Genomic DNA, 27749 nt, shown 5'->3' on the forward strand with positions numbered 1-27749 from the left:
TTGGGGTCAGGGGCCACTCCACATGGCTCCCGGAAGCAGTGGCATGGCCCTCCTGCAGCTCCTACCCATAGAGGCGGCCAGGGGGCTCCAATATGCACACTGCCCCTGCCCCAAGCACCAGCCCCACAGGGGCAGTGCCTGCACGCTGCCCAGCTGTGCCTCCGTGTAGGAGCCAGAGTGGGGATATGCCGTTGCTTCCAGGAGCTGCTTGAGGTAAGCACCACTCGGAGCACCACCCTCCTACACCCCAAACTCCTTATCCCCAACCCCATCCCAGAGCCCCCACCCCCAGCCAGAGCCCTCACGCCCCCCCCACACACACACTCCACTCCCCCGCCTCAGCCCAGAGACCCCTCTCACATCCTGAACTCCTCATTTCTGGCCCCACCCCAGAGCCCGCACCCACAACCAGAGCCCTCACCCCCTCCTGCACCCCAACCCCAATTTTGTGAGCATTCATGGCCCGCCATACAATTTCTATTCCCAGATGTGGCCCTTGGGCCAAAAAGTTTGCCCACCCCTGATCTAGACCATCCCTGACAGGTGTTTGTCCAAACTGCTATAAAAAATGCCCAATGATGGAGATTCCACAACCTCCCTAGGCAACTTATTTCAGTGCTTAACCACTCTGACAGTTAGGAAGTTTTTCCTAATGTCCAACCTAAACCGCCCTTGCTGCAATTTAAGCCCATTGCTTCTTGTCCTTTCCTCAGAGGTTAAGAAGAACAATTTTTCTCCCTCTGCCTTGTAACAACCTTTTATGTACTTGAAAACTGTTATGTCCCACCTCAGTCTTCTCTTCTCCAGACTAAACAAACTAATTTTTTCAATCTTCCCTCATAGGTCATGTTTTCTAGACCTTTAATCATTTTTGTTGCTCTTCTCTGGACTTTCTTCAATTTGTCCACATCTTTCCTGAAATGTGGCACTCAGAAGTTTAAGAAGTTTCTCCATTCAATAGATAGTTTACACAGTGCTAACAACGTGTTTGCTAAACTGATTCTTAAGAAAAAAGGAATTGGAATGGAATAGGTATAAAAGTAAATCTTGGGGAAGCAAGATAGAAATGATTAATTTGTGATTCGATCAGAACAGATTTCAGAATTCTTTAAATTAGAGAAGTATAATTTGAGTAAGAAAATAAATAGAAAACAAATATATACACATTACCTACATTATGATTTAAAATCACTGTGTTTTACAAATAATTACAATTTTTACAGTGTTGCTTTGGAAAATGTGTCTTATAAAATAGTCATCTGTATTAATACCTTGTATGCATAATACAGTACTTTTACAACCTTTATATTTAGAGTTACCAAAAGCTTCTTGTCCTCATATGCAAAGAGAAGATATCTCAGGATTAAGTCAAATAGCCACTTGTGTGAATGGTTATTTTCCATGTTTATGGGGGGAAAAAAAACGTTCCCAAACAGCAAAAATTAAATTACTTTTAGGAATATCTTAAAAGCTAACCAAACATATAAATTCCTTTTTATCTTTTTATTCTTCCAGTTTGTCACAAATACAGCACTAAACCTCTCTCCATCATTTCTTGTTACCCATGAGGCCTTTTTTTTTCAATCTTTTTCTTAAAAGATCACGGATACTGCTTCGCCTCTGTAAATTATATAGTTTTGTCATACATACAAATTTCAAAACCTATTACCTAATTAATTCTACTTTCCCCGTTATTTCAGAGAGATCTCAGGATATATATAATTGATTTGAAATAAGAAAGGCAGTTTGTTACACTAAGCATAAAGGAACAAACCAATTGGAAAATACAACTGCTTTTAAAATATAACACAATAAAAAACAATTTATAACATTTTAACTCAGATTCTCTAAGTTACAAGTGAAATCCTTAATAAACCCTGATACACCTAACAACAGAACCACAGCATATTAATAGGTCCAACTCTGAAATCCTTACTGAAGCAAAATTCTCAGTTAGCTTAACTGTCTAAGTAAGGACATTCAAGGACAGGTGGCATGATATTTTAGATCTTCTGCAGTTCTAAGACTCCCCTCTTGATAAAAAGTCAGAGCTGATGCAACATCTAGGCCAATAAAAAAGTATCTTCCCAGTCTGCTGAGTAATGATCAGATTGGTATCCAAGGGCTAAGATCAGCAAAGTACTTGATCAGTCCAACTGATTTCACTGGGACTACTCACAAGCTTAAAGTTAAGCATGTGCTTACGTTTCTTGCTGAATCAGGACCTCGGTTAATCAGAATGCTAACTCCCGTTCAAATTAGGGCCATCAAGCGATTAAAAAATTAATCATGATTAATCACGCTGTTAAATAATAATAGAATACTATTGATTTAAATATTTTTGGATGTTTTCTACATTTTCAAATATATTGATTTCAATTACAACGCAGAATACAAAGTGTACAGTGCTCACTTTATATTTATTTTTTATTACAAACATTTGCACTGTAAAAAAGAAACTTCAATTCACCTCATTGAAGTATTGTAGTGCAATCTCTATCACGAAAGTTGAACTTACAAATGTAGAATTATGTAAAAAAATAACTGCACTTAACAATAAAACAACGTAAAACTTTAGTGCCTACAAGTCCACTCAGTCCTACTTCTTGTTCAGCCAATCACTCAGACAAACAAGCACTCAGTGTTGGGGGAGGACAGGGGAGGGAGGAAGTAAGCAATAACCTGCGCAGGAGGATGACGACGAAGCGGTCTTGCTGCTGCTTCTGGAAGGGTGGTTTCTGGTATTGGTCTCAACAGGCTCACTTCCTTTTACTGAGCTAGGTGGGCTCCCTTCAGCTGAGCAAGCCCTTGCTTGCAAGGAAGGGTGGATTTTACCTCAGGGACTGCTCATACTGCAAGGGAGGAGAAACTGGTGCAGGGAAGCTGAGCTCACCAGGCCATGTTCTCTATGGGGTACCCTTGGAGTGAGCAGCCAGCTAGGGACAATGGGGCACGACGCAGGGGGGTGGTCCTGGGAGTGAGGGGCGGGCCAGGAACAACCCCAGGCTGGCTAGGGTGACGATACGTCCCATTTTGGCCAGGACAGTCCCCTTTTTCAGCTCTGTCCTGGCCGTCCCTACTTCTTCCGCCAAACTGGGTATTTGTCCCATCTGCAAGGCAGAGTAGAGAGAGGCAACTGCTGTCTGGGGATCAGCTGAAGGTGGCAGAGCCCGCCTGCAGGAAATTGGAGAAATTTGCTGCTGGCAGCCAGTGCTGGCTTCAGAGCTGACCCCTGGATGGTGCAGAGCTGGGGGGAGTGGGGGCGGGAAATCAGCCTCAGCTGGGGAAGGTGCAGAGCTCGGGGGAAAGGAGGGTTAGGGGGTCAGCCTCAGCCAGGGGAAGGGAGGGAGGAAATCAGCCTCAGCTGGGGGAGGCATGGAGCTTTGGGTGGGCAAGCAGCACGGGGGAGGAGGGGGCAGACGGCATAGGTCTTGGGCAGAGGGGTCAGCCCCAGCCCTGGGTAGCACCAGGGGGGAGGGGTCAGCCCCAGCCATGGGCTGCGTGGGGCTTGGGGGTGGTGGGGTGCCCCTGAGCTCAGGATCAGGGTCAGTCCCAGCCTTGGGCAGCACAGGGGGAGGGGTCAGCACCAGCTGTGGATGACACAGGGCCAGGAGGGGAGACCCCAAAGTGGGCAGTGCAAAAATCAGGAGGCAGCCCCAGCTGCAGGTAGCACGGGGTGCTTGGGGGGTCAGGAGGCATGGGGAGGGTGGTTCCAGCGAGCCCTGAAAAGGAGAGGGGGCGCTCCGGCGAGTCCCTGCCTGTCCTGTTTTTACTTTAAAACGTAGGAATGAGAACTACCTTACTTTCTGAAGCCTCTTCTCTTCCCGCCCTCTGGTGACGGCTTGTGTTACTGCGCTTGACCAAACAGGTTTCTCAGAGCAGCTCATGCTGCCCTCTCGCTCACAGGGTCTGCGATTAATGCGTGTTAAAAATATTAACATGCGTTAATCGCAGGTGTTAACAGCAGTTAATTGACAGCCCTAATTCAAATAAATGGTGACAACTTCATTCCACTGAATAAATGGCACTAGAAAAGTTATATCTTACAGCATCATTAAAATAATGAAGCACGAGTGAAATAAAGTTGCCTGAATTTGCTCATGTAAGCAGTACACTATTAAATGCTTAACTACACTTCACATAAAAAATGTTACGAACAGACAAAGGCAATGTTACCCAAAATACCTTCCCCTTTAAAAATTTATCTCAGTACTAACAACCTTGGATTCCACTCAATCCCCTCCTCCAGAAATGAATCCAGGTGTTTCTCAAGTGGTTAATATGCTCACTTCCTTTTGCATGATATAGTTATGCTGGTATTCCCAATTTACTCTAATTTTCAGGTTGTTTCCTCTGCTCTTCTCAGCAATAAATATATGTCTATTGACTATACCCCTTACATGATGCTTAGAATTTATGTGGTTACACCTCGGTCTCTTCTGTTTTGCAAAGAGAATCAGTTTGTTTAATCCTTCCTCACAATTTAGATACTTCAGACTGGGTATCATTTTAGGTGCCCTATTCTGCATTCTATCCCAGACAATCAGCTCTTTCCCCAGGGGACAAACCTGAACAAATTATTTCAGGTACATTGACAGGGTACTAATATCATCTGGGTTTTTTACCATCATACTCTCTTCTAATAACTTACTACAGAGTTTATTGTCCCTTTAAGGACTGTTGTGCCCACTTTTTGTTTGATCTCAAAATGAAAGAGTTCTGACTGAAGGTATTTCTTGCCAAAAATCTGAAGTTGGGTCCAAATTACATTTCTGAAGCTCCAATTCAAAACTGCTTAATTTGGTTTATTTATATCTGTGTTTGTACTTAAAGTAAATATTAATTTTACAAATATATCTGGATATACTACCTATTCTGATAAAAGAAGTTTCAGCCCAAATCATTTGAAACACATACACCCCACTAAAATAAAAACTACACAGTGGAAGCAGACTGAGCCTTGACTATGCAAACAGATGATTTTTCCAATCATCAACACAAGAGAACTTCGCTAATTAACATTAATTGATCATTACTGAATTTTGTGAACTAGCAAGTGAACAAAAACAATAGAAAAGCAAGGATTATACATCACAAAATATACTTTGTTCATTTATTTTCTCAAATGTAGTTTAGCTGTAATTATTTATGACATTTCATACTATACTGATAAATATATGGTATTTTGTAAAAAAAATCTTTTCAATGTGAAACCTCACTATACCATTGGCTAATAAATATTTGGTTCTATTATAGTTGTTTTACTTCAGAACTTTTCCTTTTGTAGCTTGGAAACTGTTGTATTTATATTTAAAACCTTTAATAGGTTTTGTTTAAAAGGTGCATACATAGTACAAAGAGAAAAATCTAAATAAATTGGTGCATATTGATCAGTAAAAACTAAAATATTATATTAAAAAAAGTTAATAATTGGATTATTTTGAAACAGTGAAAGAAGAATGAAATAGCTAATGGATTGATTCAGTGTATCAGGAATACCACAATAAAGCATTCTCATGTCAGTGAAAAAAACACTCCTTCCCCCACAAAAAAAACCCCCTCTTTTGCATACTTTCCAAATGTCCAGCTTTCTCCTCTAGTGGTAATATGTTGTATGCGTTATGTTAACAGAACATTTTTTTCTAGTTAGTTTGATCCTCTCTCTGGTGTTTATAATGCAATATGAAGAAAAACTGGGAAATGAGGGAGAAGAAATTAGAGCACAGACAATTTAATAAAACAACAACAAAGTATCTCACTAATCAACAAAAATACAAAAACTATAATATATTCTTCTGGAATGCTCTGGATGGATTGAGGAACAGACACCATTAGTTATAGACAACATTCACAAAACAATAACATACATAAATAGAACATAGAAAGTTAACCTGTAGAAATCATGAACCCATCAAAAAGTTTAAAAATGTGACATTTAAATTTCAAAACTATTAAAGAACTCTGATAAATTAATTGAAAGTTCAATAAAAGGTTTTTAAAAAACCTGATTTGAAATTTCTGAATTTTTCTTTATGAGTATCTAAATTTCAAAATGACAAAAGAAGCTACTCTTGGAAAATAGATTGTGTAAAAATGTGATTCTGTTCATATATTAAAATTGTTCAATACTGCTAGAAATCAGTGCCCAGATAGTGTTTGGTACTATACAAATGCCCAAGACAGAAAGTTGGAATGCATTCAAGTAATTTATGCTTAAGAGTGCTGCACGTGTGAAGTCCAGTTTCCAACCTGATATTTTAATTATCCACCACAATGAACATAAATTTGGACTTCATCCTTTTGATATATTTTGTAAGAGTTTCATAACATTTCTCCTATGCCTAGTTAATCTGTTATGGTCTTCTGAAAAGTTGATTCCATGTTTAAACAAAAAAAAACAAAAACAAAAAAATATTCAATGAGCCAGATTACAGGTATATTTCGTGTAGCGTTCTTTTTATTTTCATGCAAAAATATATGCACACTTAACACCCTTTGATTTTGACTTACTTACAAGATTTAAATTCAATCCCTTTATTCTCAACTGATTTTATAACAATTACTGAATATTTTCAATTACATTAATCTCCAAAATGCACAGACAATGTGCAGCAGGAAATGCAGCAAGCCTCAAAAACAAGGTGCTACACCGTTGCTTCTACATCAAGAGACAGACAAGTAGCTGGGAGAGTGGTTTAATTTTAACACTTATACAGACATACAGCTATACCTAGAGAGAGACAGACAGATTTAAGAAAGCAGCTACATCTGCAGAGGAAGGAAACAGCATGTTACAAGGACAATTCAAGGAAGTCAATTATACATAGAACATTTGACAAACAACACAGAGAACAAACTTTGGCATTAATTCCCAGGGTACAAAACACAGCACACGTCAATCTGTCAATGAAGTGAAAAACAAAGCTCAGCAGCCTGCAGCTGTTTGTTAATACTAGCATCAAAGAAGTATTTGACATTTAAAAATTAAAACTAGTAACATCTCTGTAATAAAACTATTTAAATGAAAAGTGGACAAGTAAAAAACGAAGAATTACATTGCACTTTCTGTAATGTAATGCCCAAATGACTCTAGATTCCATTATCAGCTCTATACAGTCACCCCACAACTGAGACACTTGTGCCACCTGAAAGTTTTTAAATTAAGGAAGCTCAGACTGACAATACTGGTCTAACACTACTAAATATTTGCTTTTAGTTTTATACCCTGGTTAGGTATCCATTTCACATTGCCTGATTAACATATAACACTATGTTTATCTCAGCCGCTAAGACAAGAACTGAAAAGCATTAGAAATTCCCTGCATGCATTATGTGTAGTGTTAGCAAAAGAGTGAGATGTGGCCCAGTCCATCTGAGGCACAGCAAGTTGCATAACATCATTACCACTTTGTAGCGTCTGACGTCCTCCGGCCAACACTCCACTAGGTAACATTCCAGTGGGAGTCAAACCCTTGAGTGTCAGCACACTTTCACTCTCCTCCCTATAGTGGAAGAAAAGCAATGAGTTTCTTTACTATAAAGCCACTTAAATAAGAATTTAAATAAAATAAGGAAAAATATATTTTGCTGTTTCTTCCATGTCACGATTTAACACAGCTCAAACTTCAAAGGATTAACAATGGGCAAACTTTCCAACCTGGAGAAGAAATGATCTGCTAGATACTAGTTTGCGGGTCTGTCTTTTCCTCTGTCTAGAACTGAATACATATGCAAAATAATTATCGGACAGACTGCTTGCCCCTTTTTTACATGCGTGGTCTTATTTGCTTTAATTAAACTACCCCTAAGAGTAACAGCTCATCAGTGTGATCAAGTGGCTCACAGTCTGGCCCAAAGATTCTGTAAGTCTTCGGGGGGAGGAAATCAAGTTTGAACAATAATACCTATTTGAGCTATGTTGTTTTTTGGGCAAAAGCACACTTTGGAGTAAATTTGATTATGCCCGAATCATAGGCAGCTACAGAAGTGTACTGTGTTAAAATCTGTGACAGAACAATCCTGAGCTTCATGACATTTTCCTAACCAGCCCCAATTCCCTTTGTTATACAACTGTCATTTTGATATCTGTTCATAAGGTACGGACAGGCAGACATCTGTAATTAGGACACAGTAATTAGCTGTTTGATTAAAAAGAGAGACATGCTCTACTTTTTCTAGGTCTCAAAGATAACTTTCAAAATAAAAACATTCTCTCTCCAAATACCCCAAAACTAAATCTTTTAAAATAACCTGTGAAGCCAGAATTTTAACTAAGCTATTGCTTATGGGTCTGCATAAAGAACATTTCACATCCCATGGGCCTGGATTAGATTTTTCTCTTCCAATTTAACAGGGTTACTGGGGAGAGACAGAATGTGTAATTACCTCAGAACAGAGAAGACTCTTGCCATCTTGCCAATTGCACGTATTTTGTTTCTGATTATTTCTTTTCGTGCTGCAGCTGTACCTACTTTCAATGGAATAAAAGTAGGTCTCAAGCTCATGAAGAGAGGGCCACAATTCTATACAACATACTATTCTATTAATTCAGTACAACTTTGTAAATTCAACTACTCTCCTAAGAGAAGTCCAACACCCAAAACATTTAAGTGTGCGCTGATTATAAAAGGTTTCAGAGTAGCAGCCATGTTAGTCTGTATCCGCAAAAAGAAAAGGAGTACTTGTGGCACCTTAGAGCCTAACCAATTTATTTGAGCATAAGCTTTCGTGAGCTACAGCTCACTTCATCAGATGCATTCGTGCTCACGAAAGTTTATGCTCAAATAAATTGGTTAGTCTCTAAGGTGCCACAAGTACTCCTTTTCTTTTTGCTGATTATAAACCTGGCCTTGCTCACCTTAAGAGGCCAGTAAAACCAATGCCTCATCCACAAAATCTAGTTATCAAAACTACTGATACTGTAGCTTTCACAACTATCACGTTTCATTCTCATGGCTTTTCGATTACTAAATTCTTCACTGATACCTGAATCAATTACAAGCCCTACCAGCACAACATAGCGGCAGCTGACATGTACAAGACACAAAAGGTCACCATTCTGGTACTGATTCTTTGCCAGACTGAACTAGTCAAGGGTAGACAGCCTTTCTGCATAGGCTTCCGAAACAACACACACACACACAAAGAGAGACACAGACAGACACATACACATACACACACACACACACACACAACAAAACAAAACCAAAGAGTTCAGTGGCAGAGGTCTGCAGAGTCAGCTGGAATAGGTGAGGATTCCTTTACCTCCCAATTCTAGGGACTATCTATTTTTGCTTGTAAATTTGCACCATTTGCAGGAATTACCATTACCAAAGGACTGGAATAAATGCTGCACGTTCCACAGAAGAGAGTGACAGATTGGTTGGGAAAGATATAAATGCAAACAAAAATTACCAAGGAGGCTTTGGAGTGGGAAAAGGAGGGCCATCACTACCTCCTTTTGCTCCGCTACAGCGCAGGAGCTCCCTCCTCATCCCTACCATTTATTTTGGTTTAGTTTATTGTGGGCAGAAGGAAGGCCCCACAGCTAGTTTTTTCTTTCCCTTGTTGACCCTCAAATGGAGAGATCAACACCATTAAAGCTATGGTCACTTCCAAAGTCTCCTCTGAATATTCAATCATCTGGGGAAGAAATCATCCACACTGTGGTACATGGAGACATAGCCATATGTTGCACTCAAGCAAGGCAGGCCAAAAGGTGGAAGGTGAACTTGGAATGCTATATTATATATTCCACACCTTCCACAACCCAAGTGCAATACAATTATTAATCTGAAACACATTTAGCAATATTATTATTCTCCAAGAGATCCACATAACTATTATAAATACCACATGAAACTGATGTGTTCATTACTACTTAAAATATTTCCTGCTAATGACAGGTACAGACCTCAAATATTTTGTTGAACAAATGATCATATAATCTAATCAAAAATATTTCTGAACAAAAGTGTCTACAGTTTGGGATTTGGGAAAATGTTTGTTAGCTACTATAGATTTAAGTTAATAGATCCATTTTCAACCATCATATCAACACCTCTGTAAAACTGCACAGCATACATATTACTTTTTTCCATGTAAAACTAGTTAGAAGACGCTAAATGTACCATACAAACAAGATTTTGGAACATTTTCTAAACGTATTTCATGCACAATTTTGAAGTAAAATGTTCACACTAAAAATCATTGTAAAGAACAATGCAAACTGAATGCTCCCTACACATGCAGGTCCAAAGATAAAATATTAGAGACAGATAAAAGAATGAAATTCAGTAAAAAAGAGGAATGGAAGAAAGGAGAAATCTTCATGCACAGAAAGACAAATGTCTTGGAATAGGACTTCTGATTACATGAATACAAATCTTTATAAATATTTTTAACACACTGAGAATAAAACAAAAACTCTACATCTGTATATCAGTATATAAATGTGTTCTGTACTACTAACATTCATACTATGCATCTATGAAGTCATATTTCAAAACATTACTATTCTGTCTGATCTGTACCTTTTTTATTGCCATATGAGAGTTGTACTTCAGATAGAGTGCAGAAAAAAAAAAAGAAGTGAACGATGGAGAAAAAAGTGAGTGAGACAAATTAAAAAAAAACCCAAAGGTATTTTACCTGGAAGTGCTAATAAAGAATGAATTTGGAAAAGAAAAGTGAAGGAAATTAAAAATTGCCACACTTAAATTAGTTGAATAAAAAGTGGAAAATGTTGGATACATTTTACAATTCTGATAAACAAGGAAAATTTGTCAAGTATTCGGAGAATCTATTTATGAAGAGAAGATAGAATAGATCAAGCAAAAAATACAAAAAAAATCAAAATTAGGAAATAGTTCAACTACTGGACTGAAGAGGGAGCATAATAAATGCTGAGTGAGTCTCTGCTGGAGAAACTAAATGAAAGCCTGCCATTTTAGAGAATGAAATAAATCACTTAAGCATGTGAGTATTCCACCCCCACCCCACCCCAAATGCAACAGGATTACTCATGTGAGTAACACTGCATGTTGAAGTGTTTGTAGGATCAGGACCTAGGGCTGTATTTTTAATTTTCAAGTTTCTGGCAACAACATAAATGCCAGGAAAGTTCAGGTAGCTCATACAGATAATCAAAACCTTCAAGACATGAAAATACAGCTTTTATCTACTGTACAAATTTATTTGTTACTGTTTTTAATATAATAAGTAAGGATTAAATTCTGAAGCCCCAAAAACAGAGACAGCATCAAGAAGGGTTTTTAGATAACAATTACTGTTTATCCAAGTGTAGTATCAAATCAACTCTATTCTTCAGGTAAAGTAAATTCTAGGAATTTTTGAAGATGTTTTGTTGAACAGTACAGTAAATAATATTATTTAACAAGATTATATTATATTACAAATATAAAAATACTATCTAAAGAAAAAACCAAGACAATATAATTTTTTCCAACATATAATACAATTGGTCAAAGTCTCAACCACTACTTTAGAAACGTTCCCATGAAAATATAGTACTTGAGATATAAAGGTGACCTTACCGTCAAATTGATCTTCTCCCTCAGTCATTAATTCATCATCAGAGCAAATGCTCAGAACATTCACCAACATTTCTGTTACTGTGTTGAAAAGAATAATAATGAATTAACTGACTGTACATTGCTATATATATTAATTCATACGTGAGGTGTAACAAATTGTCTGCACTTATGGCTGACAAAATTTCCCACCCCAGTATGTATTTTTTTCAGCTGCTCAGCAATATGCTCTCCCAGACAGACACACTTTTCCTAATGTGTATATTCATGGAATGTAACATAAAATATGATGCTAAGGTAACACCACTGTTCAAAGACAGAGTGCTGGAATAGCATCACAGACTTCCCTCTTTTCCCACACCCATGGTCCAGAATTAGTTCTTTTTAGAAAGGATCTCCTTTCATAAGTAATGATATTTCTACATTCAAGCAATCTTGAATCTGATGAGAAACCAATAAACTCTCAGCTGTAGTTTGTACAAAAGCTGATCAATTCAGACTAAATTTTGAACAGTTAGCTAGTATCATTAAAATAAAAAGTGGTTCTAAATGCAGCCTTTGGAGGATGAGATTTCCAGTCTCCCCGATTAACCACAACATGGTGCAACAGGAGAAGGGATGAGAGAGAAAACCAGTAGGGGAAATGGAACCCAATATTTAAAAATATTTTTTATGTTTGTGACACGGATAAATGCCAACATTATTTTTCAGTTGATAGAAAAATTAATGGACACTACAAGCAAAAACACCTTGCTCTGTTAAAAAGCATGATGGACCACCCCTTTCAAGTGCTTGAAAAGAGTGTCCTTAATGTAAAAAGCTGTGAATCTGCTACAATTACTCTTTTAGGAAGTTACCTTGCAATTCCATGCAAATGTATAAATGACAAGAAAAAAAAAAGAAAATTGTGAACCTTTCAAAGTATTTAGTGAAGGCACACAGAGGAGAAAAAAAGCATTAAGCAGATTTTCAAATAATCTTTAAAGTGTATGGGGAACTCTTCACATGAATTTGGAATACCCTATATTAATAAAATGACAAATCATTTTAGGGATCTCTCTAGTACTTATTACTGTATCAGCTAATGAAGCCAAGCTAAATCAAATCATTTCAGATGGTGCTTCACTGACTACTTAGCAAACAAAGGCTAATCTACATGGCAAAATGCTAGCAGCAGTGCGTAGGGTATGTGTAACTACATTCAGCAGCAAAAATCAGGCTGCACCCACACTGCAGTGTGTACCTACACATGTTAGTAAAAGGTGCTAGGGCAGAAGGGAGGCAACAGGGAAAGGCTCAGCAGCGGGGAAAATCTACCAGAGCCTTTCCCCTCTGCTGGAATGTTTCTCTGCAGCAGGGAAAATCTCTGGCAGCTCTTTGCTCCCAAAGTCTTTCCCCACCACAGGGAACTGCTGGAACCTTTCCCTGCAGTAAGCAACAGCTCTGGTAGCTCACCACTCCAGGTGCCTTTCCCTGCATTGGGGAAAGGCTACTGCAGCAGCAGCAGGGAGCCTTTCCCCACTGCTTGAGTCTTACCCTGCAGTGGGGAAAGACCCTAGCAGAGAGGCACTACACTGCTAAAAATAGCAGTGTGAGGTGCAGCAAGGGCACACTGTTTGGGTGAACAGTGTACATGTCTGGGTACAGTCATACTCACAAGATTCAGGTATGTCCTTACTCTACTTGCCTAAGCAGTGCCTCACTGCCTAGACTGCTATTTATACCCATCTAGCTCTGCATGTAATGTATGGACTCTACACTCCTTTAAAGGCAGTGTGCTGTGTAGACTAACCTAAAGAGAAATCCCCTTGCACAAATTCTACAACAACAAACTTAATTTTCTCAACCAAGACAATCTACCTTAATGAGCAACAAAAAACCCCACAATCTTTACCCAAGTAGTAGGTACTCTCATTAAAAGAATCTCAAGAGTAAAGAAAGATCATTTGTCAAAAGTCAAACATGTTTGTATGCAGTGTTGTTGTAGCCATATCAGTCCCTAGATATTAGAGAGACAGAAAGTGGGTGAAGTAATGCCTTTTACTGGACCAACTTTTAATGGAGAGAGAGAGAGCGCGCGCGCACACACACACACAAGCTTTCGAGCTACACAGAGTTCTTCTTCAGGTCTGAGTGCCTTTCCCAGAGCATTAAAGCTGAGTGCAAGATCAAACAGATATGTGCTATTTATGCTAAACTATCAGCTCGATCTTGTACTTGGCTGTGACACTCGGGAAAGGCACTCAGACCTCTGTGTAGCTCGAAAGCTTGTCTCTCTCACCACCAGAAGTTGGTCCAATAAAAGATATTACCTCACCCACCTTGTCTCCCCAAACATATTTGTAAGCAGAATGGCTTGACAGTTTGCAAGAAATTTAAGATGAAAGTAATGGGCAATGAATTATTATTCTCCCGCACCTTACCTCCCAACTTTCTTGAGTCAGTGATTGGGGGAATTGAGAAATGCTCGTCATATGCCTCAAACTGTACTAGTGGTATAACTGAAAACACACATTATCAGGGTCAAAGATAGAGAGGTCCAGATGCCCAGTCAGTTTACTGGCAAACTGGCATTATGCTGATTTACACAACAGAGGATCTGGCCCTGACATTTAGTGAGAGACTGGTCCAAAGTGTGACTAACAATTCACTAGAGTCTTAGTAATTATTTTTTCTTTAAATCTGTCACTTTGTTTTTTTAACTGGCAATAATCACACACACAACTTCACTACAACAAAGCTTTGAACCTGCACTATGAAAGAGTATGGGGACATAGCTTAATATATAAAAATGTACAAGTCTCATTTTTTAACTTTTGCCAATGCAAATACTGTAGTTTTAAAAGGAAACACGTTGTGGAAGTATAATGAAACACCTATATTTTGATACCAACTAAAGTTGTAAATCCTTTTAAGAACTGAATAGTTTTACCAATTGCTCTACAAATATTCCCCTAATGTACAGTTATAAATATGTTTCACTGCTGTTTAAAAAAGTAAATTTTAAGCTCTGAATATATCCATTGTATGTAAAATGTGAAATTACACACAGTCAACCATTACTTCCACATAAATGTAGAAGGCAGCATAAAAGGAAAATAAGTAATATATTTCCTAAATAGAGTGCAATGTAATTGTACATCAACAAATACGTATTAGAGAAATTACAGCATTATTTACTGTTATTTGCAAAGTGCCTACAATGTGCTTGGCACTGTGTAAGATAAGATACATTATACTCTCATACAACAGAAGTCCTTTAAATCACAAAGACTCAAAGTCCAGAATTTCCACATTTGTTCCTGTGGGACAACAGACACGTAAACTCCTCTGACAGATTTTAAAAGTAAATTTAAACAACATTACACTACTTTAGGCATACTAAATATGCAAAATCCTCTGCTAATAATTTAAGGCAAGAGGCAGACTTAAAAACTGACGAAGAAAGTTTGATTTTCTGCATCAGGGTTTCCCATTATTATATTTTTAAAATATTCAGAGAGCCCAATGTTTACACATTTTATAAAAAGACATTCCCTGACCCAAAAATCCTCTACAATTCAACACAAAGATGTGCTACCACTCTTCATGTAATTTTTTTAAAGTTACCATATACCTCATTAAATTTTCATACCCTTCTCTGTATATCCTTACATATCAATGGTGAGGTATGCATAAGTGAGTGCATGTATCGGGTAGGGTGAGAGAGACATTTTCTATGCATTATTTAGAAACCACACAAACACTTTGAAATATCAAGGTTGGGGACAGTTTAGCTTTTTTTTAAAAAAAATGCCAACAGTTACATTAAAACAAATGAGCAGCATGGCTCAAGTATAGCACAACTATTACAGCATCCTTCTCTACAAAGCTGTAACCCAAAATCTGACGTTCTTGCATGTTACCCCAGAATGTGACAGTACTGCAGCAGTCAGCTATTTTGTGTGTTCAGTTACTGCTAGCTGAAAATCAAACATCACATAGCTAGGAATAATTTTAGGCCCAGGAGCATAGCCGGGCAGCTGCATGTCTGCAGTTCTGCTAATCAAAATGGAAAGAATGTTTGGACAGCCAACCTTGGTTTTAGGTGCCTGACACAAATTTTATTATTGTTATGACTAGAAATGCTTTGATAAGAAATGAGTAGGTTGCTGAAACTAGGAGAATTGGTGATCCATCAGGGCTTACTATGGTGATCCACTAGGAGTCACTATGAGTTATGTGATTTAAATTAGTGTGACAAAGTTCCTCCTCTGCCTTGGTGGGTCCTGCACTTATTGGCGGATCTGCTTGCCTCAGAGATTCACGGCAGCCCTCAGTTTGGCCACTTTTCCTAGTGGCTCAACCCTGCTGTTCACTCAGCTAACCTCACCACTGACCAGCATGGGGAAAAGGAAGGAGAACAATCCCCACAGTCTCCGCTGGTCCACCTAGTGGGTCAGGCCAGGGACCTTCCCCTCTGGTGGGACCCACAGTGCAGGTCAACTCCTCCTGTATCCAATAGAGAGTTGGGGGGCGGATGGAGGGAACCCGGGCCCGCCCTCTACTCCAGGTTCCAGCCCAGGGCCCTGTGGATCACAGCGGTCTACAGTGTTGTGTGTAACACCTGTGTGACAGCTACAACTCCCTGGGCTACTTCCCCATGGCCTCCTCCCAACACCTTCTGTATCCTCACCACAGGACCTTCCTCCTGATGCCAGATAGCGTTTGTACTCCTCAGTCCTCCAGCAGCACACCCTCTCACTCTCAGCTTCTTGCATGCCCCTCACTGACTGAAGTGAGGTCCTTTTTAAACCAGGTGCCCTGATTAGCCTGCCTTAATTGATTCTACCAGCTTCTTAATTTGCTCCAGATATCCTAATTAGCCTGTCTGCCTTAACTGGTTCCAGCAAGTTCCTGATTGTTCTGGAATTGCCCATTACCTTACCCAGGGAAAAGGGACCTGCTTAACCTGGGGCTAATATATCTGCCTTTATCACTCTCCTGTAGCCATCTGGCCCCAGCTGGGGTCCCGGGCGCCGGCACCACTCAGCCAGCTGCCGGTCTGGGGTTCTGTCAGGGGCCCCCTGTAAATGTAAAATTTATTACTGGCATGCAAAACCGTAAATTAATGAAGACTTGGCACGTCACTTCTCAAAGGTTGCCAACCCCTGTGCTACAGCTTATGTGTGTGTGTATGCACTTGAGACCTAATAAAGAGCAGTTTTAGATAAAAGTACTCTTGTTTGTATCAATCATTTATCAGAAGGGGAGCTGTGTCCCTACTTGGATTTATTGCTTATACTGCCTGAAACAGGTAAGATATCACTGCTCCAGGTTCTGAAAACCCTGGGTAACAAAGCCTGTGAGCAAGAACCCCAAAAGTGATCCTGATTCGGGTCTCCTGATTGAAGAATGGACAGCCCCAAAAGCAATATCAGCCAGCCAAAACCAAGTACACCGGACCCCCGCTAGAACGCGGGATTTGGGATCCATGCGCAGTACCGCATTAACATGGGGACCACGTTATAGCGCGGACCACATTAAAATGAACTGCAATTAATTAAATTTGGGATCCATGGCCATGACCGCATTATATGCGAATTCTCGCTATACAGACGTGCGTTCTAGCGAGGGTCCCGTGTACATGGCTTTTTAAATGTAATATATTTTTTAAATATCTTCTTTAAACAGTTTTTTTTTCTATATCAAGAATTCAGAATGGTCAACAGTAAAATGGAGATCATTTATATTTTGGCATTTTCTCAACTTTAATTATGGTCTCAAATGAAACTCAATTTTACAAGTACACAAAATTTATCTACAATAGTAGAAAGGCAATGGACCATACGGTCTTTGTTTTCTCACAAACACTATGATAATTTTAAATGGATTTTGCCATAAATTTCTTCCAATTGGCAAAGTCAGATTTAACCTTTGGTTAAAATGTCAAAGTGTGTGCATTTCTGAAAGCCAACAGAAAGAAAATACAAGGGCCTTTACTAACCTGCACTGTGGTTGCAGCAGTGAGCATATGCTGGCTGAACAAAAATAATCTGGTTTAATAGCAACCTTATCTAACTACCAGCCTCTCAAGTATCTCTTATCCTTTTCAACTACCTGAAAGGGGGTTCCAAAGAGGATGGCTCTAGACTGTTCTCAATGGTATCAGATGACAGAACGAGGAGTAATGGTCTCAAGCTGCAGTGGGGGAGGTTTAGATTGGATATTAGGAAAAACTTTTTCACTATGAGGGTGGTGAAACACTGGAATGCGTTACCTAGGGAGGTGGTAGAATCTCCTTCCTTAGAGGTTTTTAAGGTCAGGCTTGACAAAGCCCTGGCTGGGATGATTTAACTGGGAATTGGTCCTGCTTTGAGCAGGGGGTTGGACTAGATGACCTTCTGGGGTCCCTTCCAACCCTTATATTCTATGATTCTAAGTAAGCAAAATCAAGTAATTTCCCAAACACTGAAAGGTTAAAAATAATCCACATTTTCATGAGCAGCAGCCACCACTTAAGTGTCCTACAAACTGTATAAATAAGAACTATACATTTATTGTACTTAATAATCAATTGTCCAAAAGGTCACTATATAAACTGACGATTCTTAACATTTAGATTTCATCACATAATTACATATGAACAGAAAACTCCTTCCAACTCTTACTCTTTCTTTTATTTGAAATCCATAAAGTAATTTGCAATATACACTGAGCATATTAAAAAAAAGTCTAAACCATCTGATTGCAATTTCCCTCAGAAGGTATTATTAACCCAAATCTAGAGTCCTGCGTTTATGCAACTGGTCTCAGGAGTACTTTTCAGATACATTTGAAGAGGTTTCTACAACCCCTTCACCAAGGTACTATAGCATATATTGGTGGGAATTTAAATAGGACAACTTAATGTCCAACCATGACTGCTCTGATTTTTACTTAAACCTACCTGGAGCCCAATTGTCCTAAATTTAAAATTACCAGCTCTGGAGGGAGGGAGGTGAATGGGGATATCTATTAAATTGTATTTTAGGAGAACAATGATATGTAAATTGCCCTTCATCAAAGGTAAATCTTCTGAGCATTACAGAAAGTTAAAAGAACATCCATCATAACTAGACAATATTTAAGAATTCTACACAATTAAGATTAGGAAAGTAAATTATTCTGTAGAGTGGAAACAGTTTATTGAAATTGTGTGTTGATTCAGAGAGATACTTCAGAAGGAAGGCGGTTTTCATTAAACTATGCAGACAAGTGCCTTAATCTCTTCTAAACGTTTCCATTCCCTCCTCTGCTCCATCAGACAAAAATCAAGCTACCTCAGCCAAAAGCAGGGGGAGCAGAGAACCAACAGCTGTAGACTACCTCATGTCCCAGATCACCATCCTTCATGGACATGCTACAGCACTTTCACATGGGGACTTACAAAACCTTGCAAAAGGTCTTTGGGGACAAACGTTCACAAGTCTGCACCCTACTTAGACAAACAAAGGAGTAGGTGGCAATGATGAACATAGTTCCTTGAGAGAAGTCATACACTTAATTTCTCTCAGGTAAATATAAACCTGCAACACCCATACAAAACACAAAGACTTTATGAGTTTGCTTGTACAGCATAGTTCTGTACCTTTTTCTCCAACAAATGGCAATGACCACGTAAAGACATCCATAAAATTTGGTAACCAATAAGGATGTGGAGAACAATTGAACTGTCGAATATTCATCACATTATTTTCATATTTTAACACAGCAGCTGCAAAACAACATTTAGAAATTAAGGCAAGAATTTTTATCCTTAACACTAAGTATAATAAAAACAAAATCATCAGGAAGATTCGATTATCTTTTCCCATATGTACGGTTATATTACACCTTATGTAAAAATATATGCAAGACACTATGATCCTTCACTCATGATTACAATGGAACATATTTCTAACAGAGAACTTTGTTATATGAAAAATCACTTTATGTTGCAATTTAGAAGAGGTACATTTTAAGGAGAATACGAAATTCCACTGATACTTAACTTAATAATGGACACAAAGGAAAAACTACTAAAAGTGCCATTTCAGGTATTGTCACAAACAAACATTCAACTCAAAAACAACAGTATAACTGGCTCCAGATTTTTTATTATTCCACATTTTAAATCAACTGACTACTGGCTAAACATTCACAATCAAATTTCAGTTTCTTTTCATCACCTTCAAAGCTCTGCCTACCTCTGTACCCTCCTTACTTACAATGCCTTGTCAAGCCTCAGGCTGCCCTCCACCTGCTTCCAACTTTGTCCCACTGTTTTAGCTTCTCTTACAATTATTTCCATGCCTCCTTCCACACAGTATGGTACTACATCCCATAGCTCATCTGCATGGTCCCTGCCCTGTCCACATTTGAAAGCTTACTTTTACAGTGTGGCTTGCCACGAATTGAGCTGACTCGTATATAAATTGCCTACTACTGGTTCCTCTGCCTCTAACCTCTATTTCTCAGCTTGTATTTACAATGTGAACTCCTGAGAGCACAGAGCATCCCAGCCAGTTTGGAAAGCACTCAGTGGGTGTAACAATCTGTATGAGAGGGTTCCTCACTTTGTGCAGTAAATGAGGTTCTTCGAGATGTGTCCCCCTGTGGGTGCTTCACTTCAAGTATTAGAGATTTACAGGAGCAGTATCTGCACAGGTCATGCGTGCGCAGTAGATGTCTCATGGTGCCGTTGCTGCCTCATCTAGAGTGCGTGCAGCCCAATCCCTCCAGTTCCTTCTCTACTGTGAAGTCCTTTCTGCCAACTCCAAAGTAGGGGGGACGAGGGTGGGCAGTGGAGCAGCCACAGGGGAACACATCTTGAAGAACCTCAGTTACTGCACAAGGTGAGTAACCCTCTCCTTCTTTGAGAGATGTCCCTGTGGGTGCTCCACTTCAGGTGACTGTAGAGCAATGCCCCTCAGAGGTTAGGAAGGACTTTGGGTTCGCTTGTATTGTAGAGGCAAGTACAGTTAGGCCAATTATGGCATCAGGCCTTGAATGATTGCATAACGATCAGTAAACATATGGACAGAGGCTCAGGTAGTCGCTCTACATGTCTCTCTTACAGGTACATTGTTTAGAAATGCTATTGAGGTCAATACAGAGCATGTAGAATGGGATCTGATGTTCTCAGGAGGTTCTGTATTGTGTGTTTGGGTAACATTGTTGAATACAGGTGGAGATCCATTTAGATAGTCTGAGTGGATATAGCACTGCCTTTTGAACGTTCGGTCATGGACACAGTCTCAGGGACTTTCAGAAAGTGTTCTAGTTAGACAGAACCAAGCCTAACACATGTCTAACACCTAATATATGCACAATGGTTTCATTTGGATTCCCGTGTGGTTTATGGTAAAACATGGGAAGGTGAATTGGTTGGTTTATATGAAAGGGTGACGATATTTTCAGTAGGAACTTTGGGTGGGGTCGTAACGTGACCTTGTCCTTTAAGAATATTGTGTAGGGAGGATCAGCCAAAAGGGCCCCTATCTCACTTATTCGTCTGGCGTAAGCAATAGGTGACTAAAGGTTCAAATGGCGGTCCAGTGATGCATTTCAATACCAGGTTTAGATCCCATGCCAGAGTGGGTTGGCGAACCTCTGGGTAAATGTTCTGTAGAGCGGTGAGGAAGGGTTTAGTAATTGGATGCACGAATATCAAGGTCCCTTTGATCCCATGACTGAATGCTGTAATGGCCGCGAGATGCACTTTGATCGAGTTTGTTGCAAGACCCGAACGTTTTAACTCCAATTTGTAGTCCAGCACTAGTGGTGCTGTAGTGGCAGTCAACTGTTTTTCTTGACACCATGAGGAGAATCTTTTCCATTTCTGAGGGTAAGTTTTATGCATGGCTGATTTCCTGTCGTTTAGTAATACGTGTTTGACTTGTTCCAAACAGGCTAACTCACCATAATGGAATCATGCAGAAGCCACGCTTTCAGGTAGAAGTTTCTCCAGATTTGGGTGTAGAGTGCAACTATTGTTCCATGACAGAAGGTCTGCCCGAAGAGGGAGAACTCGTGGGGCGCATATCGCCATGTGTATCGGGTAATGATAAGAACATGGCCTGTCTGGCCCACATCAAGACTATCCGGATGACCTTAGCCTTTTCTATTCGTATCTTGCGTATTACTTGGGGGATCAAAGGGATCAGTAGGAATGCGTACATGAGTGTTGCATCCTATGGGATGAGGAAGGCATTTCCCCGTGATCGGGATCCCATCTCTGCTCTCGAGCAGAATAGTGGGCATTTGTGGTTTGTTGGGGATACGAACAAGTCGAAGGGGGGAGATCCCCATCGTTGGAATATGGATTGGAGGACTACATCTTCATTTCCCATTCGTGCTCCCAAGAAAAGTGTCTGCTTAACGTGTCTGCTGTCGAATTCTGGCAGCCGGGAAGGTAGGAGGTTAAGATGTTTATTATGTGGTGAATGCACCAGTTCCACAGTTTCATGGCTTCAGTGCATAGTGAATGTGATCGGGCTCCTCCTTGGCGACTGATGTAAAACATGCAGGTAATGTTGTCGGTCATTATGCGAATTGATTTGTTCTTTATCAGTGACAGGAAATGTTTGCAGGCATTGTGTACCATGCACAGCTCGAGTAGACTGATGTATAAGTGGGTCTTCTCGTCAGACCATTTGCTTTGAACCGTGTGTTGGTTCACGTGGGAGCCCCACCTATCAGGGATGTATCTGTCATGATCATCATCAGGGGAGGGTCCTACTGGAAGGGGATGCCCATGCATACATTTTCTGGTCTTGTCCACCAGTGTAGAGAGTCCAAGACTTTTGGCGGAACTGTTAGTCGTTTGTGGAGGCTGTGCTTGCTGGGTACGTATCAGCCCTATAGGCAGTGTATACACATACATATATACACACACACACACACACACAGCGTATAGAGCTCAATCAGCCCTATAGGCAGTGTATATATAGTCTTGCGTGTCCTACCACAAATGTTGTGGCTGCCATGTGATCTACTAGTTGTAGTCCTATTCATGCAGGTTTTTGGGGGCTGCTGCTGATTACCGATATAAGGTTTGTTGTTGTGAATCTGCTCAGAAGCAAAGATGCTTTGGCCTCTATGGTGTCAAGGTGTGCCCCCAATGAAGACCAGTTGTTGTACAAGAATTAAGGCTGATTTTTATTCATTTATCCGCAACCCTAGATTCCTGAAGAATGCAACTGTCTTCTGGACCATTTATATTGCTTCTTGTTGAGTCGAGCTCTTGAGGAGACAATCATTTAAGTATAGGAAAATCATTATCCCTCATTTGTGTAAATGTGCTACCGCTACCGCAAGAGTTTTGGAGAAAACTCTTGGTGTGGTGGACGGGCCGAACAGTAGTACTCTGTATTGGAAGTGATAGTTTCCCACTGTGAAATGGGTGGTGCCGTTTTGGATTTTCCCATCGGGGTGCTGACTGCACCGTTGGTGCCGGAAGTGGAGGCATGGTTCCTGGGGAAGTCTCGGCACAGTGTCCCTCACCAGTGAGGTTGGTGCCATGGAGGAGACATGTCTATTTTTAGGCCTCGACTCAGTCTCTTTGTGGTGGGGCTTGGCAGAGGTCTCAGTGTGGATGGTGCCAGAGGTGCCCGAAGCATCAAAGGTGCTCACCCATGCAGTTGTCAGCATCAGAGTAGCGACCTGGCAGGAGACTGCCTTTTTTTCTGCGGTGCTCTCTGCGGTGAAGTTGGTGTTCTCTTCCTCAATCTTTTAGAGGATGGCATGTCCTCTTTTCCTGAAGTGGGGGTGCCTGGAGAGGATGAGGTCCATTCTTCTGTCTCCATTTGGATAGATTTCACCATTAAGATAATTTTCAAGCGGAGATCCCGGCTGTGCCTGGCTCTTGCTTTTAAATTACTACAGTGGGTGCACTTTTGTGGGATGTGCACCTCACCGAGACATCGGACAGATAACAAGTGTCCATCAGAAACTGGCATCGCTTCACGACATGAGCCGCATCTTTTGAAGCCTGGGGAGCCAGACATCGTTCAACAGTTGAATGTTCCCCACTGTGAGGAAACTATGGGGAAGGGGAAAACCTAAAAAAAAAAAAAATAGTTTTTCTCCTTTACTTCTAGCTATCTAAGTGAAACTAACTACTATTAAAATCTTGCTGTCTAACTATCTAAATTATACTATTTCTACGTTTTTTGTGAAGAACTGTGAACACTGCCACAGAGCTCCATCTCAGGCCGAGGACGGTTGAGCAGGAACTGAAAGGATCGGGTCATGTGCATGCTAGATGAGATGCACGGCACTGCAAGACATCTACTGCATAAGTTGGGACACTGCTATCTTAAATCTCTGATTGATGGCTCCAGGATGCACCGACACCTGAAGTAGCAGCCACAAAGACATCACTCGAAGAACCACTCTATGTTCACCATTTTTACAAAACTATAATGGATTTTATACAAAGTATGCCTTATGAGGTATCATTTGAAAATTCAATTTGCTGATCATTATTGTCCTGGTAAAATGTGTGGGGCAACATTGTACACAAAGTTATGAGATGCTACTGAGACATATTCCAAGTTTAAAAAGCAGGTACAAACCAGTTCCTCAAAAACAAAAAGCAAACTGATGCCTCAGCCAGGTGTCAACAAGATCAAATGGACTATAACCTGGTTAAACAGCCATTCTTTGGCAGGAAAAAGGGTAAGAGCGAGAAATTTACAAGGTGGCAAAGAAACAGTTGGAAGTTCCCGTCCCACAGACTGTCTCCTGAATCCCAGCTGGAGATGATTTTCAAAGAGGAAGAAAAGATAAAATGGGTAACAGATGCCCCAAATCATCTCTCCATTTCTACTCACGGCATCAACAACACTTGAAGAATAAAGGAAGCATCATCGGACTTGCGAGGGATCCTGGCTGGAAGATTCAACCAGTAAAACTGCTAGAACATATAGTGAGAGAGACCCTTATGCTTTGAATTCACTTAGCTTGTTAAGTTAGGTATCAGTTGCGTTTTACCTTTTATTTACTTGTAACCAATTATGACTTTTATGCCTCATTATTTGTTGTCACTTAAAACCTATCTTTCTGTCGTTAATAAACTTGTTTTATTGTTTTATTTAAACCAGTGTGTGTTTGGATTGAAGTGTTTGGGAAACTTCATTTGGGATAACAACATTTGTGCATATCATTTTCTATTAATGAAATGACAGACTTTATATGACCTTGTATTGTCCAGGAGGGGCTGGGCAGTACAAGACGCACATTTCTGGGGAAAAATCTGGGACTGGGAGTTTGCTGGTGTTGCCCTGTAGCGTAATTCATGAGTGGCTGGCTATAGCATTCATATAATATAGCAGATTTACATGCTGGAGGGTGGATGTAGGCAGAACAGGAGTGGCTGCTCTCACAGCAAAGCAGTGTAAAAGACATCCCAGGTTGGAGAATTGAGGGGACGGAGCTGTCTGTCAGTCCATATTGCACCCTGAGTAATGTCGCAGTGGCTACTTCTAAAAATGAAAAGCACACTTGGTTTTATCATTTCTGGATATCATCATTATGAGAGATCACCACAGTTTATTTTACACATTCTCATTTATTTTACACAGTTTATTTTACACATTACAATTATGCCCATATGTGTTTTACATATTGTATTAGTTTGACTCAAAAGGCTTGGGGGCTTGGATTTTTGTCGTTCTACCTAGAGAATAGTGTTGATTTTGTATAGTGTTACTGTTTTTTTTTGGAAAGAAGTTTTAATTTAATATAATCTCCTTAACACTAAATTCTTACCTTTATTATTGTAGACATCCAAGTAATTAGGTGCCGAAAAAATTGTTATTAATGATGGGAACCCTGTAGTCTGGCTTTTTCTGTACATTCTATAGCTGTAAAACAAACAGCTTAATTTGCATCATAAAGCAGTAAGTGATTATTTTGTATTGTTGAATAATTTCTGTAAGGACATAAAACACTTACCCTGCATCTTGTGCTTCATGAGCTCTAATTATCGACAACAAATTATTATTTTGCAAAAATTCACAAACTGCTGGATAGCTGTGAAATGAAAATAACTATGAGTAAAATCTTTTTTTTTTTTTTTTAGTAAAGTGTAACTCTTAGTACTAAAATGTCAATGAAATCCTAGATTTCTTTTTACCTATAAAAATAGGAGCATCCCCTGACTGTATTATGACTGAAGTGTTCCTGTGATTTTTCATTTCCAAAATCTTCTGAGGGATCTGACCACAATAAGTCACACATCGGTCCAAATGCAGGAGGCTCTTTGAATCTATCTAGCTGTTTAAAAAACAAACACAAAGTTGATTTAAATATTATATTAGGTCAGTTTTGCTTCTTACCTGTAGAGTATACACATCCACCAATGCCAAAGCATTACAAAGCAAATGCCACCCACCACATGAGAGAGGTAGGATCTGTAGAAACGTGTTTCCTCTTCTGTGTAAGGCAGATGCATGCCAAAAAATAAGAGGATGACTTGAACATACAACAACTGAGAACAATGAAGATAATTAATTATCAAAAGAGGTGAGAGATCCTCCAGACTGATGGATGTGTATGTTGTGAGAAAGTAAATTTACAGAGAAGGAACAAAATTGTCCTTTTCTCAGGCACACTTCATCTACCAATCTGAAGACACCACTGGGAATTAGAAAGCAGCAACAGCACAGAAAAAGTGGAATAAAAGGGAACTAAGAACTACCAGCCAACACGACCAGACAACCAAATGCAGCATCCAAAAAACATATCCACATTGGACTATTTAATCAAAGAATGAAGACATGACGACCTAGAGTCTCTGCAGATATTTTTTCATACAAAGCTTTATACTCTCTGCCATAACATTGCTGTGGACCTCGTGGAATGGGCCTTGACCATTTTTGGAGAAGGCTTCTTACCTTTTCTTTAAGAGGCTTCAGAGATGTCCTTTCTGACCCATTTGGAAACACTTACTTTAGTGGCTCTGTTACATTTCAAGTGACCATAGTGAAAAGTTACAAGACTAACTGTATTAGCTATCAGGAAGAGAAGGCTATTATCCCCTGTGAACCAGACACTAAAGGAGGATGGATGCACAACACAATGAAACAATGGTTATGTATGAGACTAAGATTTAGTCATGGGCATTTTTAATAAAAAAGTCATGAATAGCTCACAGGCAATAAACAAAAATTCACAGCCCTGTGATTTGTCCATGACTCGTACTATACACTCCTGACTAAATCTTTGGTGTTCTGGGAGGTTCCAGGGGGTGCAGATGGCTGCTCTGGAAGAGGGCCTCTGGGACGCCCGCTGGGGCTGGGGGGCCGGCTGGTGACCGCTACCAGGGGGTAGGGGTGTCCAGCTGGGAACCGCCGCTGCAGCTGGAGGGGACAGCCGGCCCAGGACTGCAACTAAAGGGGAGCAGACAGGGACTCCCACTGCTGCTGTTGGGGGGAAGCCCAGAACTGCCGCTGTTGGGCGGGAGGGTGTTGCAGAGGATCTCATTCCATTCCTGGGCAGTGGAAGGGCTTCTGTGTCATGTGGTGTCCCCAAGAGTGGACGACTATTTGATCATACGTTGCGTCCAGCAGGGGTTGTTGGGGTCATCCCGGATGGGGTCTCTCATTTACTTCTCCATTGTTAATACTGCTGCTTTGGCAGTAGCTGGGCTAAGTTTCTGTTCCCAGGGATTTCTAATGCAGCTTATGCTCCTGTGATTGTTGCCACTAGTGCCACCCAGTCTTAGAAGGTTCAGGGTGTCTGGTGTGCTACCAAAAGTTATCTGTACAAAACATGCCAGAGACAGGAAATAAAGATTTTCAAGAATTTATAACTCAGCCAAATGTGAATGGAATTTCCTAGCACATGCAAAAGGCACTTCCCCAAACCTAGGGCTATTACCCTGCTGTGATCAAAGACCTGCTGCACACAATGGAGGTCTGAGAGCTTCTCAAAAGAAGGTTCTAAGAATCTTTTATAATGAAAGATGTTGAGCAACTCAAATACAGGAGTCACTGTCAGCTCCTACTACATTTCCTGGAACAATGTGATTGATGATCCCAGCAAAAAAAAAAGTTTTTGCCCCTACCTTCTGTTGTCTGGAACCTGGATTCTTGGTTGGGTTTTATTGGCTGACTGGTAACATTCTTGGTGACAGGAGAGGCAAGCTGTTTCTCCAACAAGAATTTTATTTTTAAAAATAAATTGATGGGA

At 40.1% G+C, this 27749-nt stretch overlaps 1 protein-coding gene across 7 annotated transcripts in view; it reads right to left on the reverse strand.

Moving 5' to 3' along the window:
• Positions 1–27749, reverse strand: part of PPP3CB (protein phosphatase 3 catalytic subunit beta) — a 62226-nt gene that overhangs the window by 5418 nt on the left and 29059 nt on the right. For 4 of the 7 annotated variants that reach the window (XM_075130685.1, XM_048858036.2, XM_048858034.2 and 1 more), the window contains exons 6-12: positions 25693–25832; positions 25512–25589; positions 25326–25420; positions 19162–19287; positions 11556–11633; positions 8386–8470; positions 7405–7502 (exon numbers count right to left, since the gene is read on the reverse strand). In XM_075130685.1, coding sequence (XP_074986786.1) covers positions 7405–7502; positions 8386–8470; positions 11556–11633; positions 19162–19287; positions 25326–25420; positions 25512–25589; positions 25693–25832 — 700 coding nt within the window. Of the gene's footprint in view, positions 1–5373; positions 5694–7404; positions 7503–8385; positions 8471–11555; positions 11634–19161; positions 19288–25325; positions 25421–25511; positions 25590–25692; positions 25833–27749 lie in introns of those variants that run through there. The other 3 variants (XM_048858037.2, XM_048858035.2, XM_048858040.2) reach the window with 2 other exon arrangements.

The sequence above is a fragment of the Caretta caretta genome, chromosome 7 (assembly GCF_965140235.1).
Source record: "Caretta caretta isolate rCarCar2 chromosome 7, rCarCar1.hap1, whole genome shotgun sequence".
In the NCBI taxonomy this organism is placed as follows: domain Eukaryota; kingdom Metazoa; phylum Chordata; order Testudines; family Cheloniidae; genus Caretta; species Caretta caretta.